The sequence below is a fragment of the Hydra vulgaris genome, chromosome 12, assembly GCF_038396675.1.
Source record: "Hydra vulgaris chromosome 12, alternate assembly HydraT2T_AEP".
Lineage (NCBI taxonomy): Eukaryota > Metazoa > Cnidaria > Hydrozoa > Anthoathecata > Hydridae > Hydra > Hydra vulgaris.
In genome coordinates, this window is record NC_088931.1 from 7959158 (window position 1) to 7974878 (window position 15721).

General features: G+C 29.1%; 2 protein-coding genes across 2 annotated transcripts; both read left to right on the forward strand.

Moving 5' to 3' along the window:
* Positions 1 to 582: 582 nt before the first annotated feature.
* LOC100198898 (sepiapterin reductase) lies at positions 583 to 1744 on the forward strand. The gene has a single exon (XM_065811418.1). It carries the CDS (start codon positions 760 to 762, stop codon positions 1540 to 1542), a length of 783 nt encoding a protein of 260 aa, XP_065667490.1. The 5' UTR covers positions 583 to 759; the 3' UTR covers positions 1543 to 1744.
* Positions 1745 to 14754: 13010 nt separating this feature from the next.
* LOC136087924 (uncharacterized) lies at positions 14755 to 15309 on the forward strand. Its single transcript, XM_065811553.1, has one exon. The coding sequence runs from the start codon at positions 14755 to 14757 to the stop codon at positions 15307 to 15309; it is 555 nt and encodes a 184-aa protein (XP_065667625.1).
* The last annotated feature ends 412 nt before the right edge of the window (positions 15310 to 15721 follow it).

The window sequence follows — 15721 nt, forward strand, 5'->3', positions numbered from 1 at the left end:
TACAAGAAAATGTGAAATTTGACGCATTCAGACATAATAAAAAACTATGCTGATACAAACGAGTTACGTAATACTTTGTATCTATAAAAAGCTTTTTTTAGAATAAATATAATTTTCCTTGATCGCTTATTTGTCTCTCGTTAAAAGTACTTCACCGGGCCCCTCTTCTGGAAATTCGTACTTACTTTTCAGGTGCCACCACGTCCCAGGTCCATAGCCTTCAAACCACGAGTCATTATTTTTGATCATTTATTTTATTAGGTAATAGTTTGATCATTTACTTTATTTGATCATTTATTTTATTACTACTTTGCTTATTTTGGGTTTTAATAGTATGGCTATTTTCGAATTGTTGTTTTGCTATAGAATTATTTTAGCAGGTTGAAAAATAAACAACGTTATTTTTTTTATAGATTTATATGTGCAAAGTAATAGCAAGTGTTATTTGAGAAAAAAAGTTTGTTTTACATGCTATTATTATAAATTTTCTTAATGACTGAAGTTACATGGTGAACGAATATACGCGATAATACGGAAATAATAAAGTTTGTTAAACTCTGCGCATAAACTTTCAGAGATAAAATCGTCGACACGTTACGTTCCTTATTGGTTCGTAAATAAAATATAAAACAAATTAAACTTTTAATTATGTAATTTTTGATATTAAATATACAAAATATTTAAAGTATTTCATTACAAAAACAACAAAAATAATAGCTAAATATAAAGATAAGTTTCAAATTCTTTTAAAATATCAGCATGTCTGTTGGAAAAAATTTATTCATAGTAACTGGAGCGAGCAGAGGCTTTGGTCAAGCAATAGGAGAAGTACTTTCAGATACAATACTGAAAAAGTCTGCAGATGATTCAAAAGTTATTTTACTGGCAAGAAATTACGAAGGATTAAAGCATACAGAGACAATTATTCGAAAAAACATTGGACTTAACATTACAATTGATAATTTATGTTGTGATCTGTCTAAACCAGAAGAAGTCGAGGCAATCATACCAAAAATGTTAGTTTCACCAGTTATTAGTTTTGATAATATTTACTTTTTCAATAACGCCGGTTGTATTGGAGATGTGTCTAAAACACTAATTGATTATAATAGTTACTCAGAAATTCAAAATTATTTCAACACTAACGTTGTTTCAGCTATTTTGATTATTTCTAAAGTTTGTAATTATTATTATAATACAAAGAAATATGTCATTCAAATATCTTCTTTAGCAGCAATCAAACCACTAAGATATTCTGGTTTGTATTGCTGTGTAAAGGCATCCATGGATATGTTTATGAAAAGTTTAAACTTTGATATCCCATGTATTCGTACTTTAAATTATGCTCCTGGTCCAATGGATACAGATATGGCAAAAGAACTTTTATGTAACTCTGGAGATAATGAAACAAAAAAAATGTTTGAAAGTCTTTATAGCGACAAAAAAATAATTGATCCTCTTGATTCAGCTAAAAAACTGATAACTTTATTAGAACAAGATAAATTTTTATCTGGAAGTCACATTGATTTTTATGAAATTTAATATATAATATTGCAATACCAAATTCTTATACCATGTGTTATACTATTACCACAATTAATACAAAGCAAGTACTTTTATTTATGTTCAAACCATAAGTCATAAAAGCTACAACAAAGTGTAAAAATGTTTTGTCTTACATATCTTACAAAACCAAATTTATTGTATAATTTTTGCTTTATAACAATTAAATATTTGCTTGCTATATCCTGCTTTTATACATATATGGGTTTTATATTTCATATGTTTATTAAAACAATTTTATAAGACTGCCTGTCAATAAAAGAAAGTTTTATTTAGAATCTCATTGACTGTTTTCTCACCTGACTGTTATTTTTTATTTTATGCACTCTTTGTAATCTGTTATTTTGTGCACAATTTAATCACATCATTTCAATTAAATTTGAGATTCCTAATTTTTTATTAATTTGACATATATATATATATATATATATATATATATATATATATATATATATATATATATATATATATATATATATATATATATATATGTATATATATGTATATATATATATGTATATATATATATATATATATATGTATGTATATATATATGTATGTATATATATATATATATATATATTATATATATATATATATATATATATATATATATATATATATATATATATATATATATATATATATATATATATATAAATGGAAAAAGGTATGCCAAGCAAAAAAAAAAAAAAATAATTGAATTTTTGAAATTTGAAAAAAGATTTATTTCTTTTAAATAAATATATAAATGATAAAAAAGCACTAGAGGCCTTTCACTATTTTCATCAGTAGTGCAATGTTTAATGCTTTATCAAATTTTTTTATATAACTGTAGAAAGTTAGATAATAGAAAAATTAAATTGCTATATTGTAACTATGAGTTACCATTGTAACATTTTTTAAAAAAGGAAGTCTCAATTAAATGTGTCATGTTTTTGTTTATGTAAATGACTTTCATATGACAACAAATATTTTTCACTTTTTAATTCAAGGAAAACAAAGAGTTGGAAAAAAGGTTCTATAGTTTTGTTGTGCAATCTCTGGCATTCAAATACATGATTGTCAAATTGTCCTTTTTTCCAACTCTTTGTTTTCCTTGAATTAAAAAGTGAAAAATATTTGTTGTCATATGAAAGTCATTTACATAAACAAAAACATGACACATTTAATTGAGACTTCCTTTTTAAAAAAATGTTATAATGGTAACTCATAGTTACAATATAGCAATTTAATTTTTTTATTATCTAACTTTCTACAGTTATATAAAAAAATTTGATAAAGCATTAAACATAGCACTACTGATGAAAATAGTGAAAGGCCTCTAGTGCTTGTTTATCATTTATATATTTATTTAAAAGAAATAAATCTTTTTTCAAATTTCAAAAATTCAATTATTGTTTTTTTTTTTTGCTTGGCATACCTTTTTCCATTATATTGTTTATTATCAATTTTGTATATATATATATATATATATATATATATATATATATATATATATATATATATATATATATATATATATATATATATATATATATATATATATATGTATATATATGTATATATATATATGTATATATATATATATATGTATGTATATATCAATGTATGTATATATATATATATATATATATTATATATATATATATATATATATATATATATATATATATATATATATATATATATATATATATATATATAAATGGAAAAAGGTATGCCAAGCAAAAAAAAAAAACAATAATTGAATTTTTGAAATTTGAAAAAAGATTTATTTCTTTTAAATAAATATATAAATGATAAAAAAGCACTAGAGGCCTTTCACTATTTTCATCAGTAGTGCAATGTTTAATGCTTTATCAAATTTTTTTATATAACTGTAGAAAGTTAGATAATAGAAAAATTAAATTGCTATATTGTAACTATGAGTTACCATTGTAACATTTTTTAAAAAAGGAAGTCTCAATTAAATGTGTCATGTTTTTGTTTATGTAAATGACTTTCATATGACAACAAATATTTTTCACTTTTTAATTCAAGGAAAACAAAGAGTTGGAAAAAAGGTTCTATAGTTTTGTTGTGCAATCTCTGGCATTCAAATACATGATTGTCAAATTGTCCTTTTTTCCAACTCTTTGTTTTCCTTGAATTAAAAAGTGAAAAATATTTGTTGTCATATGAAAGTCATTTACATAAACAAAAACATGACACATTTAATTGAGACTTCCTTTTTAAAAAAATGTTATAATGGTAACTCATAGTTACAATATAGCAATTTAATTTTTTTATTATCTAACTTTCTACAGTTATAAAAAAATTTGATAAAGCATTAAACATAGCACTACTGATGAAAATAGTGAAAGGCCTCTAGTGCTTTTTTATCATTTATATATTTATTTAAAAGAAATAAATCTTTTTTCAAATTTCAAAAATTCAATTATTGTTTTTTTTTTTTGCTTGGCATACCTTTTTCCATTATATTGTTTATTATCAATTTTGTATATATATATATATATATATATATATATATATATATATATATATATATATATATATATATATATATATATATATATATATATATATATATATATTATATATATATATATTAGGGTGTCCCAATACATATCAATACATATTTTTTTTTCGATAAAAGATCTTACAATCGAGGTCATTTACAAATAGTTAAAAACTAATCTTAAGTAAATACCATGAAATAGCATTAATAATACAAATAACAATGATAATAATAATGATGATAAATTATAAGAATAATAAGAAAATTATATGATAATAAATCAATATCAACTCTAAAACAACAATTGAATATAATGCACAGACAGGAAAGTTACAAACAGTTATGTACTGACAAAACGTAACAGCCTACCATGTAACTTAAACAATTACAGCAAAAAAAAAGTAACAATGTTTTAATAAATTTAATAATCTTGATATCAATAATCATATAATAAAAGTAGTATAAATATTTCATTAAAAAATTACAATAAATAAACAAACAAAAAATTTTCAATAATACTCACAAATAAAAACGTGTCACCCACTTACACACAAACATTTAGTCACGAAAAATATAGAGTTTTCTCAATAAATGACAATAATAAAATAAAAAAGTAAATCATATCAAGCAAACACATATAGTCTTTCAAAAATAATAAATTTTTAAAAATATTCTTTTTCCTTTCTTCATAAACGGAGCAATTTTTATATATTTTTAAAACTCTCTTTAATTTTCTTTCCATTTTCGAATGTTTTTTTTTCTTTTAACTTTGTTTTTTTGTCTTTTTCTTATCTAATTTTTTTACCTTTTTTAATTTGTTTGATTTGGTCTTTAGTTTTTTTTTAGTTTTTGCTTTTTTATATATTTTTTTTCTTTTCTTCATTCTTTTTATTTTTATTTCATTTATTTTTCTTATTTTATTCTTTTTTCATTATCTTTCTTTTTTTTTTTTTTTAAAAATTTTTTTTCAAAATTTTTTTTTTCCAAAAAAACTTTTTTTAAAAAAATTCAAAGTCTTACCTTCCAGAAGGTTTGATGCTATTTAAAAAATTTGAAAGTTTTTAAAAACTTTTAGGGATCCCTTTTATGACCCCAAAATTCGACATGAGATAAATGGATTTGTGTATTGATTACTTTTTTTATTTTATTTTATTTTACCGTTTCGCAAAATTTATAATAAGAAAGATATATAATAAATGGCCGGAGCAAGAAAAAGACGCGTTTTGTCTTATCGCCGAGCCCCGTTTACATTGTCGCTTTCATTTTATGAAACAAATTAAAAGTTAAAAATTTACAGGTTGAAAATTATAAAGTAAAACACAATATATAACAATTAGTAATTCGTATAATAAGATATATATTTTTTCTTTTAGCTATTTACTTTTCATTTTTATAAGAAGAAAATAAAAAACAAATAAAAATAAGTGAGTAATGATGACTTTTTTCAGTTTAATAATTTTAGGTACTAATTTTGAAAAAATTTTTATAAATCGAAGTTATTTTCAAATAGAAATCGTTTAAATTCTCTTTTGAATTGTTCTGGAGAGAAGTTTAGAAGAGTTTTATTTTTAATAATATTTTTCCAAAAACTTTTCCATATAAATGGTCCACGGCATTAAATTTGAAATGAACTGAGTTTTAAACAAGATCTTGGAACAACAAAATATAAAACAAAAATAGAAAAAATAACTATGAATAAATGAAAAATATATAATTTTTAAAGACTCAATATTAAGAAATGGTTTAACTTTATATAGCATTAAGATATTTTTGGAGATTTTGTTTTCAATAGATTTAATATGATATTTCCATGATATATTTTCATCTATAATCACTCCTAGAAAGTTAACCGTTGTCTCTCTATTAACAATTAAGTTTTATTCATGAAGAGATTAGGTAATTTTAAAGAAAGGTTATCTTTCCTACTAGGTTTGTGGAATAAAATAAATTTAGTTTTCCCAACATTTACTGAAAGTTATTATTATTTGTAATCTAGTCATTTATTTTTAATAATTCTTCGTTAGATATTCTAAACAGGTCTTTTAAATTACTGTTTGAATAAAAAAAATTCTAATCATCAGCGAAGAAAATAACATTAAAAATTTTGGATACCAAATATAAATCATTTATATAGAATAGGATAATAGCGGGCCTTAAATTGAAAATATGTTTTTCTGTTTCATTTGCTGCATATATTATGTATTGTTTTCTGTTTGACAGGTAACTTTTAAACCATAGTAAGTTATTGTTTAGTATTTCATACAGTTCTAGTTTTTTTTATAAGAATATCATGGTTAATAGTGTCAAATGCTTTTGACAAATCAATAAAAACTCCTAATGTATAGCAATAAATATTGAATTTATTGGATATATAATTTATTAGCTCGACTACAGCATGATCCGTTGAGTGATTCTTGTTGAAGCCAAGTTGTTTATTATACATTATGTTCCTCTCAGTTAACTAACTATTAAGTTTATCATAATTTGTTCTAACAGTTTTGAGAAACACGGTAAGACAGAAATGCGTCTATAATTAGATATATTTGTGTTATCGCCAGATTTAAAAATAGGTATGATATTAGCAACTTTTAATTTCTCTGGTACAATTCAGGATTTTAGAGAAGGTTAAAAATGTAAAATAGTGACGGTTCAATAATATCAAACACTGCTTTAACAACATTCAAGCTAATTTTATCTATGCCAGCGTATTTATTATCTTTTAAACAGTTGAAGGCATTTCGTAACTCATTTATGTTTCACTTTACTTCTTTCATAGATGTATTTGTTGATTTCATGTAAGATTCAAAGGTCGAGGTGTTTTTTGAATTTTATCAGCTTACGATGGGCCAATATCAAGAAAAAAATTGTTGAGCATTTTAATTATGGTTTCTTTATTATAAATCATTTCCCCGTCAACTAAAAGTTTTTGTGGCAAATTGTTTTTTAGACATTTATTTTTACCAATTATCTGCTTAATCACAATCCACGTTTTTTGTGTATTTTCGCGTGTATTAACATTAATAAATTGCTGATTAAGTGTTTAATGAAATAGGAATGTCTAACTATGTAAAATCTATTTAATTGTTTAAATATAAACTAAGCTCTTCTTGTACATCAAACCAAAAATTTATAAAATCATCAAAATTTTAAAGTTTTTGTAATTTATTTTTTTATGTGAAAAATGTAATCAGTGTGCTACAATAATGCAATCTAAAATTTGCAACAGATATCGTTTTTGAGTAAGGCCGGTGCGAAGGGTGCGTGTGTGAGTGTTTGTGTGTGTCTTTGTGTTTGTGTGTGTGTGTGTATGTTTGTATGACCCCCCTCCCCCATCAATGAATTTTTTATTCATTTAGTCAGCAAATTTGACCCTTTTAGACATGTCAGTTGGCAAATGTAGACCCTTTAGACAAGTTAGTCGGCAAGTTTAGACAGTCAGTCGGCAAATGTCGAATAATAAGCCAGCAAATTTTAAAAAACAAGGACTTTTTTTTTAGACGAGAAATATTATATCACCTATGTGACACCTACTCGCGCCGGCCCTGTTTTTGAGCTTCATTTTTTGTCATCGTTGCATTAAAGAATTGGATCAACGCTCTGCACACTCAACACAATCGTTAACACGGACCAGGTTCTTTACAAAATATTAAGTCTTCTTTAGCAATAAGTTTTTTAGGCCACGTTTCAACGGTATCATCTAGAAAGCTATCAGGAAGCTAAACCGTGTTATGTGGAAGAAAATTTGAGATATGTTCAATGAGATATGAGCAGACTGGGCTGAAATTAAAAATTGTGTTTTCTCACTTAAATATAGATATTGTGAAAATAAAGCAAAGGTTGCCGATACCGGGCTAATGTAGAACGAATGTTTTGTCATTATTTTGCTTGATCATTATAATCAAACTCTGCACCAGGCTTTGCGATAGCGTACTTTATTTATTTCTGAAAGCAGAAGGTGCAAAGAACTGAAACTCACGATAGTCTTTTCTTGCATACTTGAGCTGACAGTGGTCAACGATGAATTCTTTCAATTTTTTTGACACATTGATCAATGACTTTCTTTTAGCTTATGGTGGTTCATTTCAGATCATTTATCATGCAATTTCTTAAACATGAAAATATCTGAAACAGAAGGAGCCCGTCCTTTAGGCATACATTATAGGCAATCGCCAATAGCACCTAAAACATATGGTACCGGCATGCCATCCAGAGTAAAATATGTGACATATGATTCAAAAAGAGAGCACGCTTTATACATTTTGGTTTAACATAGATTTACTTCGTTTACTACAGAAGCATTTATAGTAGTGAATTTTCGTACGTTAACATTTGTTCGCTTGAACTCAGCTAATACTTTTGGCATTATGATGAGCTTGCATTTAATTTTTTCTGCATCAAACAGTTGTTCACTACCAGATGCGTCATCATCAAAAGTTGTTAACTACTAGATGTGTCATTGATGTCTGTAACTGACTTATGCTTTTCTGTTTATCAAGTTCTCTAAACATATCATTCACTAATATTCGTGGTCTTTGAAGTAACTTTTCTTCTGTTGAGTCTTATCTCTTGCAAAGTTCACCAGACCTACTTGCTCTTTGTGAGACTAATTTGAGTTCGGCTGTCTCATCTTGTGATCTTAGTGTTGATGGTTATCTTCCTCGGTTTCATAAAGACTCCGATAGTCACATGCTTGGCCTGGGCATTCACATTCGTAAGAATTCACCTGTTTGTCGTGAAACTAGATTTGAATCCACAGACTATTCTTTCATGTGCTCTCGTTTAGCACCACTTCACTCTATTGCCTTTCTCTTTGTTCTATATTGCTCTCCTTCATCTCAAGACTGCACTCTTATTGATGTTATTTCTGATCATATTAACCAAGCCCTCTCTCTTTATCCATCAGCTAATATAGTTGTTGTCGGTGACTTTAATGCTCACCACTCTGAATGGCTTGGCTCTAGTGTCAGTGACTCTGCAGGCATTAAAGCCCACAACTTTTGCCTTTCTCAATCCCTAACTCAAATAGTCAACTTTCCAACTCGCTTTCCTGACAACCCTAATCATTTACCTTCTCTAATCGACTTATGTCTTGTTTCTGATCCTAGTCAGTGCTCAGTTTCTTCACATTCACCCTTAGGTGCTTCTGATCACAGTTTGATCTCTTTAAAACTAATATCTCATTCTTCTTTATCACCTGAATACCCCTATTATCGAACCTCTTACAACTACAGTAAAGCTGACTTGGATTCTTTCCGTGATTTTCTTCGTGATGGCCCTTGGGTAGAAATCTTTCAACTTCCTGTCGACAAATGTGCTTCTAACATAACTTCGTGAATTCAGGCTGGCATGGAATCTTTTATTCCCGCTCGACGATTCCAGGTCAAGCCTCACTCTCCTCCATAATTTTCCTCACACTGTGCTGCTGCGATTGTCAATCGAAACCGTTACTTCCATATTTATCAGCAAAACAATTCTCCACAAAACAGACGTCTGTTTATTACTGCTAGAAACAACTGTAAAAAGGTTTTGTCTAACGCCAAAACCCGCTATTCTCAGGTCATGAAATCTCGCATCTCATCTCAAAAATTAGGCTCTCGTGACTTCTGGAGAACCTTTAATAATATCAATAATAAGGGCAAATCTATAATTCCACCTCTCTTGTATGGTTCAGACTTTGTCACCTCACCTAAAGACAAAACCGAACTGTTTGCTAAAAACTTTTCATCGATATCATCTCTTGATTCCACTAATTGCGTTCTACCTGATATTGCCAACAAACAGGTTGATCCATTGCTTGACATTCATATCACTCCAGCATCTGTATCTAAAGTGATCTCCTGCCTTGACTCTTCTACAGCTTGTGGCCCGGACAACATACCAGTTATTGTCTTGCAGAAGTGTTCTCCGGAGCTGTCGTCTATACTTTCAAAACTATTTAACAAGTGCTTATCAGAGTCTTGTTTTCCAGCCTGCTGGAAAGCCGCATCTGTTATCCCTATCTTCAAAAATTCTGGGGAGCAATCTGATTTGTCTAACTACCGTCCCATAAGTCTTCTTCCTATCATAAGCAAGGTTTTTTAATCTTTAATTAACAAACACTTAATTTCTCATCTTGAATCTAATAACTTACTTTCTGACCATCAATATGGATTTCAATCTTCTCGTTCTACAGCTGATTTGCTAACAGTAATAACTGACAGGTTTTATCGTGCATTAGATGAAGGTGGAGAGGTTAAGGCCATCGCTCTTGACATTTCAAAAGCGTTTGATAAAGTTTGGCATGCTGGTCTTCTCCATAAGCTTTCTTCTTATGGTGTATCCGGCAACATCTTTAAGATCATTGAATCCTTCCTTTCATCTCGTAGCATAAAAGTTGTCCTCGATGGACAATACTCTTCTTCTTATTCTGTAACTTCAGGGGTTCCTCAAGGTTCTATCCTTGGCCCTATACTCTTTTTAATTTACATTAACGATCATCCAGATATTCTCACATCTAAGGTGGCATTGTTTGCTGATGATACTACCATTTATTCTTGTTGTGATAAGAAACCAACACCCTCTGATTGCTTGGAGGGGGCATTTGAGCTTGAAAAGGATCTCACTTCTGCTACAGCATGGGGCTCACAGTGGCTGGTGAACTTTAATTCAGATAAAACTCAATTTTTTTCAGCCAATCGTTATCGCAATAATTTAGATCTTCCTATATTTATGAACGGTGATGTACTCGATGAGTCACCTACTCTTCATCTTCTAGGATTAACTCTTACTTCCAATCTTTCTTGGAAACCATATATCAAATCGGTTGCAAAATTAGCATCTGCTAAGGTTGCATCTCTTTATCGAGCTCGCCACTTTCTTACTCTGGATTCTATTCTCTTTCTCTATAAATCTCAAATCCGGCCTTGTATGGAATACTCTTGCTTTATCTGGGGCAGACCTTCTAATGATGCCCTTTCTCTTTTAGACAAGGTGCAAAAACGCATTGTAAACATAGTTGGACCTGCTCTTGCAGCCAACCTTTAACCACAATCACATCGTCGTAATGTTGCTTCTCTTTCTCTTTTCTACAAATACTATAATGGGCACTGCTCTAAAGAGCTAGCGTCTCTTGTGCCATCTACTAAAAATCATTCTCGTGTTACTCGTCATTCAATTAAGTGTCATCCTTTTTCTGTGACTGTTCCTAAGTGCTTCAAAAACGCTTATTCGTCTAGTTTTTTTCCTCGAACATCAGTTCTTTGGAATTCGCTTCCTTCATCTTGCTTTCCTGATTCATATAATTTGCAATCTTTTAAATCGTCCGTCAATCGTTATCTTGCTCTACAATCTTCATCTTTTCTCTTACAGTAACTTCCAACTTTAATTAGTGGCTGCTTGCAGCCTTGTTGGAAGCGAAGATGTTTAAAAAAAAAAAAAAAAAAAAGTTTTTCAGTTTCAAGTTTTGATTATATAAATTTTTATTACTTTTAGACTTATTTTTCATTAGTCCGCCTTGTATAACATAAAGATCTTTAATTATCTTTATGACCAAATGTTTCTATCTAACGGGAAGTCTTGATTTTTTCCAGAATGGCTTGGTTGTATACTTTGTTAGCACTATCGGAAACTAATCGGTTTTTTAAACGGTGACAAATCACAAAAGTTTTTATGACCTCATAACTAGATTGAAGACTGTTCCTTTGCAGGTATGTCCAACCAATCAGGTAAAGTCTTTACACCTTTAAACCTTTTTTTTGTTTAAGGAAAACAAATTGTCCTTAAATTTAAATAAAACTAAATATAATATTTTTCATAGACTTCTCGAGAAAGAAAATATTCCATTAAAACTTACTGATCTTTATATTGGCAACTCTTAAATAATTAGACAGTCATCATTAAAGTTTCTAGGAGTGATACTTGACGAAAACTTGACTTCTAATTCGCGCATTTCTTTTGCGAACTTTTTGAAATGTTTTCAATATCCAGTGATAACTCTATTGCAAAACAGCTTGCTGACAGCTCTCACAAAAAAGCAAAAACTTTCTATCATGCCCTATATATTCAAAAAAAAAATAAAGTTCTTAAATCATTGCAAAAAAAATTTGATAAACTTACAATATATTTATACGCTTATGATGGTTTTTGATAAATTTTATGAATTAAACTTAGGGCCGACACGGGTTTCGAAGTGAGGGGCACAATCGCCAATTTTTAAAAAAAGTCTCCTATATCTAAAATTTTCTTAAAAAAAAGAAAAAAAAAGTTTCCTCAGAAAAAAAAGTAGGCCCTCGGCCCCCCCCCCCCCCCCCCCAGTTTTGTTGGCTCCGTAACTTACCATAGAAATCTCACCATACAGTTGATTATTATGAAATATGCATTTTTTAATGATAGGGAAAAGTGGGGCATCATGATCGACTTTTGATTTTTGCTTTGCAAACAATTTAATACATTTTGTTTTAAGCAATTGGTATATATAGGTTGAATTTATACCTAAAAAAATTAGATTCATTAATTACCTAAATATAAAAATTTAAACTTGTGATACTATTTATACTAAAATAGAAGGAAACAAAAGTTTATAACTATAACCTAAATGGTCCAAATCACGTTTCCGAAATGCAAATAATAGTTTTAAATGTCGTTTTTAAGCGTCAAAAATAATGGCTATATATCGAAACATGAGATCCTAGTATTATATATACATAAATATCTTTAAAACTGACTGAAGTTTATTTGTGGCACAATGGATTACTAATTTACAGTTTTAGGGCCCCAACAATTACTGTATCAAGTTGCTCAATAGGAAACAAACGCTTTATTGTTAGTATCAATTGTTTTTTCAATTATAATAACGTAAAAAGCTTATGGATTGTAATTTACAAAAAATTGGTACTCACCAATAGACACATTAAATCACATACATTAAAACTAAGCAACTTTAAAAGATAATAAATTACTTTGTCGTTAAAAATTTTTTTTATAGTGCTCCGTGTATTATGGTGCCCCATGCAAGAAAAAGCTTTTAATTCTAATAGTGTTAGTATCTTAATAATAATACTCAGTTCCATACTCCAGTCAAACAGATCAACGCAAAAAAACATCCAGCATCCGGTTGTAAGAAAGAGCTCTAATGTTGTTTCAACTCTTGCATAATGTTATATTTAAATAGCAAAATAGAATCTGGAAATCCGCTCATTACAATGCATAGAATAAAATAATATCTACTTTATTACTGCACTAGCCTTATTGTGACAATATTGCTCATAATAGAAGTTTTTATCCTTTTTTTTGTATATTGTGTATTTATTTATTTAAAAATAAATTAAAATAATTTAAAATTTTAAAAACTACTATTTGCATGACCGGGGCTAGAAGAAGAAAAACTTTGTCTTATCACCAAGCCCTAAGAAATGCATCTTTATACATATACAATTATGTAAAAATGTACAAAAATTATAGTACACAACTTTCAAATCTTTAATAATACAAGGAGTTATATTTAAGAACTGGTTAGTAAAATAAAATTATATATACATATACATATATATATACACTCACATACACACATATATATATATAGGGGAGATGGGGGCACCTTGATCTGTGGGGCAGCTTGATCTTTTTGCGCTACATCATCTATTTATAATTATATCTGCGTGACGTCATAAGTTGCTATCCGCATAGACTTGCGGCTATTTATTTTCGTTGTTGTTTTGCAAAAAAAATAATTTTACGAATTTTAAGAAATAAAAGTTTGATTTTCGCGATAAAAGGTAAATTTGATGAACATTTATTTATATATTTTTGTTACAATGTTAAATATTTGTAAAATATCTACTGGAGTCCCTATGTGTTTTATTGACCTATATTTATGGTATGATTTTGGCGTCGCACGTTATTTATCGGCCATGTTATTATCAGCAATTATTACATGATGTATACCTATAGGGGTTCCTTGATCTCTCTAACATGGGGCTGGTTGATCTGAGGATCAAGGTACCCCATACTAAAATTATAATAATACATGTTTAATTTGATCTGGTTTTTGTGTATTTGATTATATTAAAATAACTATTGAAATGAATTCATTGCACAAAGAACTAATATTTTTATTTGCTAGATAAATAAAATTAATAATATTTAGATAAAAAGGTAAAATTATTCTATAAAGATATAGTAATAATACTCGATTTAAATTTGTTGAATTTTTGATAGACATTAATTTGTATCATATTGCATCAAATCCTAAAAATGTTTTTGAATTTGTTTTCAATATTTCAGATTTGGTATTGACTGAAAATGGTAAGAAGTAGAATTCGAAAGACAGATAGAGGAATGATACCTCCAGAAACAATGAGAGCCGCTGTAAATAAAGTTTTATTGAAAAACAGGCCTAACAACCAAGTTGCTCGAGAGTTTGGTGTCGATCGTATGACATTGAAAAGATATGTTAAAAAGCAACGGCTTAATCCGGATATTACATTTAAACCGAGATTTAATACACGACAGGTCTTTACAGAAGAAGAGGAAGATTCGTTATCAAATTAATAGCTTCAAGCGTCAAAGATGAACTATGGCCTTTCAACAAAAACAACTCGCCAATTAGCATATGAAATGGCAGTAGCTAATAATAAAGTTTTGATTCATGGATCAAGAACAAAACGGCAGGCATCGATTGGTTACAGAGCTTTATGAAAAGAAAAGCAGAATTATCTCTACGAGCACCAGGAGCCACCAGCTTTGCAAGAGCGACAGCATTCAACAGGTTCACTGTTAGTAATTTTTTTCGGAATCTCCGGGAAGTGCGGAAACGTCATCAGTTTGGTCCAGAAAGCATTTACAATGTAGACGAAACGGGGCTAACAACCGTACAAAAACCTGTCAAAGTTATTGCTAGTAAAGGTGTGAAACAAGTAGGTAGTATAACATCGGGAGAAAGAGGAACTCTCGTGACAGCTTGCTGTGCTGTAAATGCGATCGGCAATTCGATACCAACACTGTTCGTTTTTCCAAGGGTGAAGTTTCGGGATCTTATGATCAAAGATGGCCCATCTGGATGCGTAGGATTTGCTAATCCATCTGGTTGGATGACATCAGAGATCTTTGTCGAATGGTTAAAATATTTCATCAAACATTCGCACTGTTTGAAAGAGTCCAAAATTCTTCTTGTGTTAGACAACCACGAGAGTCATATATCTGTAGCAGCCCTCGATTTGGCGAGAGAAAATGGAGAAAACTATGCTTAGTTTTCCACCACACTGTAGTCACAAGCTTCAACCGTTGGACAGATTTGTGTATGGGCCTCTGAAGAGGTATTACAATGCGGCATGTGGCAATTGGCTAGTCAGCAGTCCGAGACCGATGACTATTTATGACATTGTTCTGATTGTGTGTGAAGCATATGGTAAAGCTTTTACAAAATCAAACATTAAGTCAGGATTTAAAGTTGCCGGAATCGAACTATTTAACCCGGACATTTTCACAGATGACGAATTTCTGGCAGCATCAGTGACCGATCGTCCAGAACCTACTCCTCCTACTATTGAACATCCAGAAATCATTGCAGATATTGCAGAAACTATTGTATCAAACCCCGATGAAAATCAGCAGGAAATGGCTAGCTTGGATGAGCGAGACTCTTCTGAATTAGCAGGACCA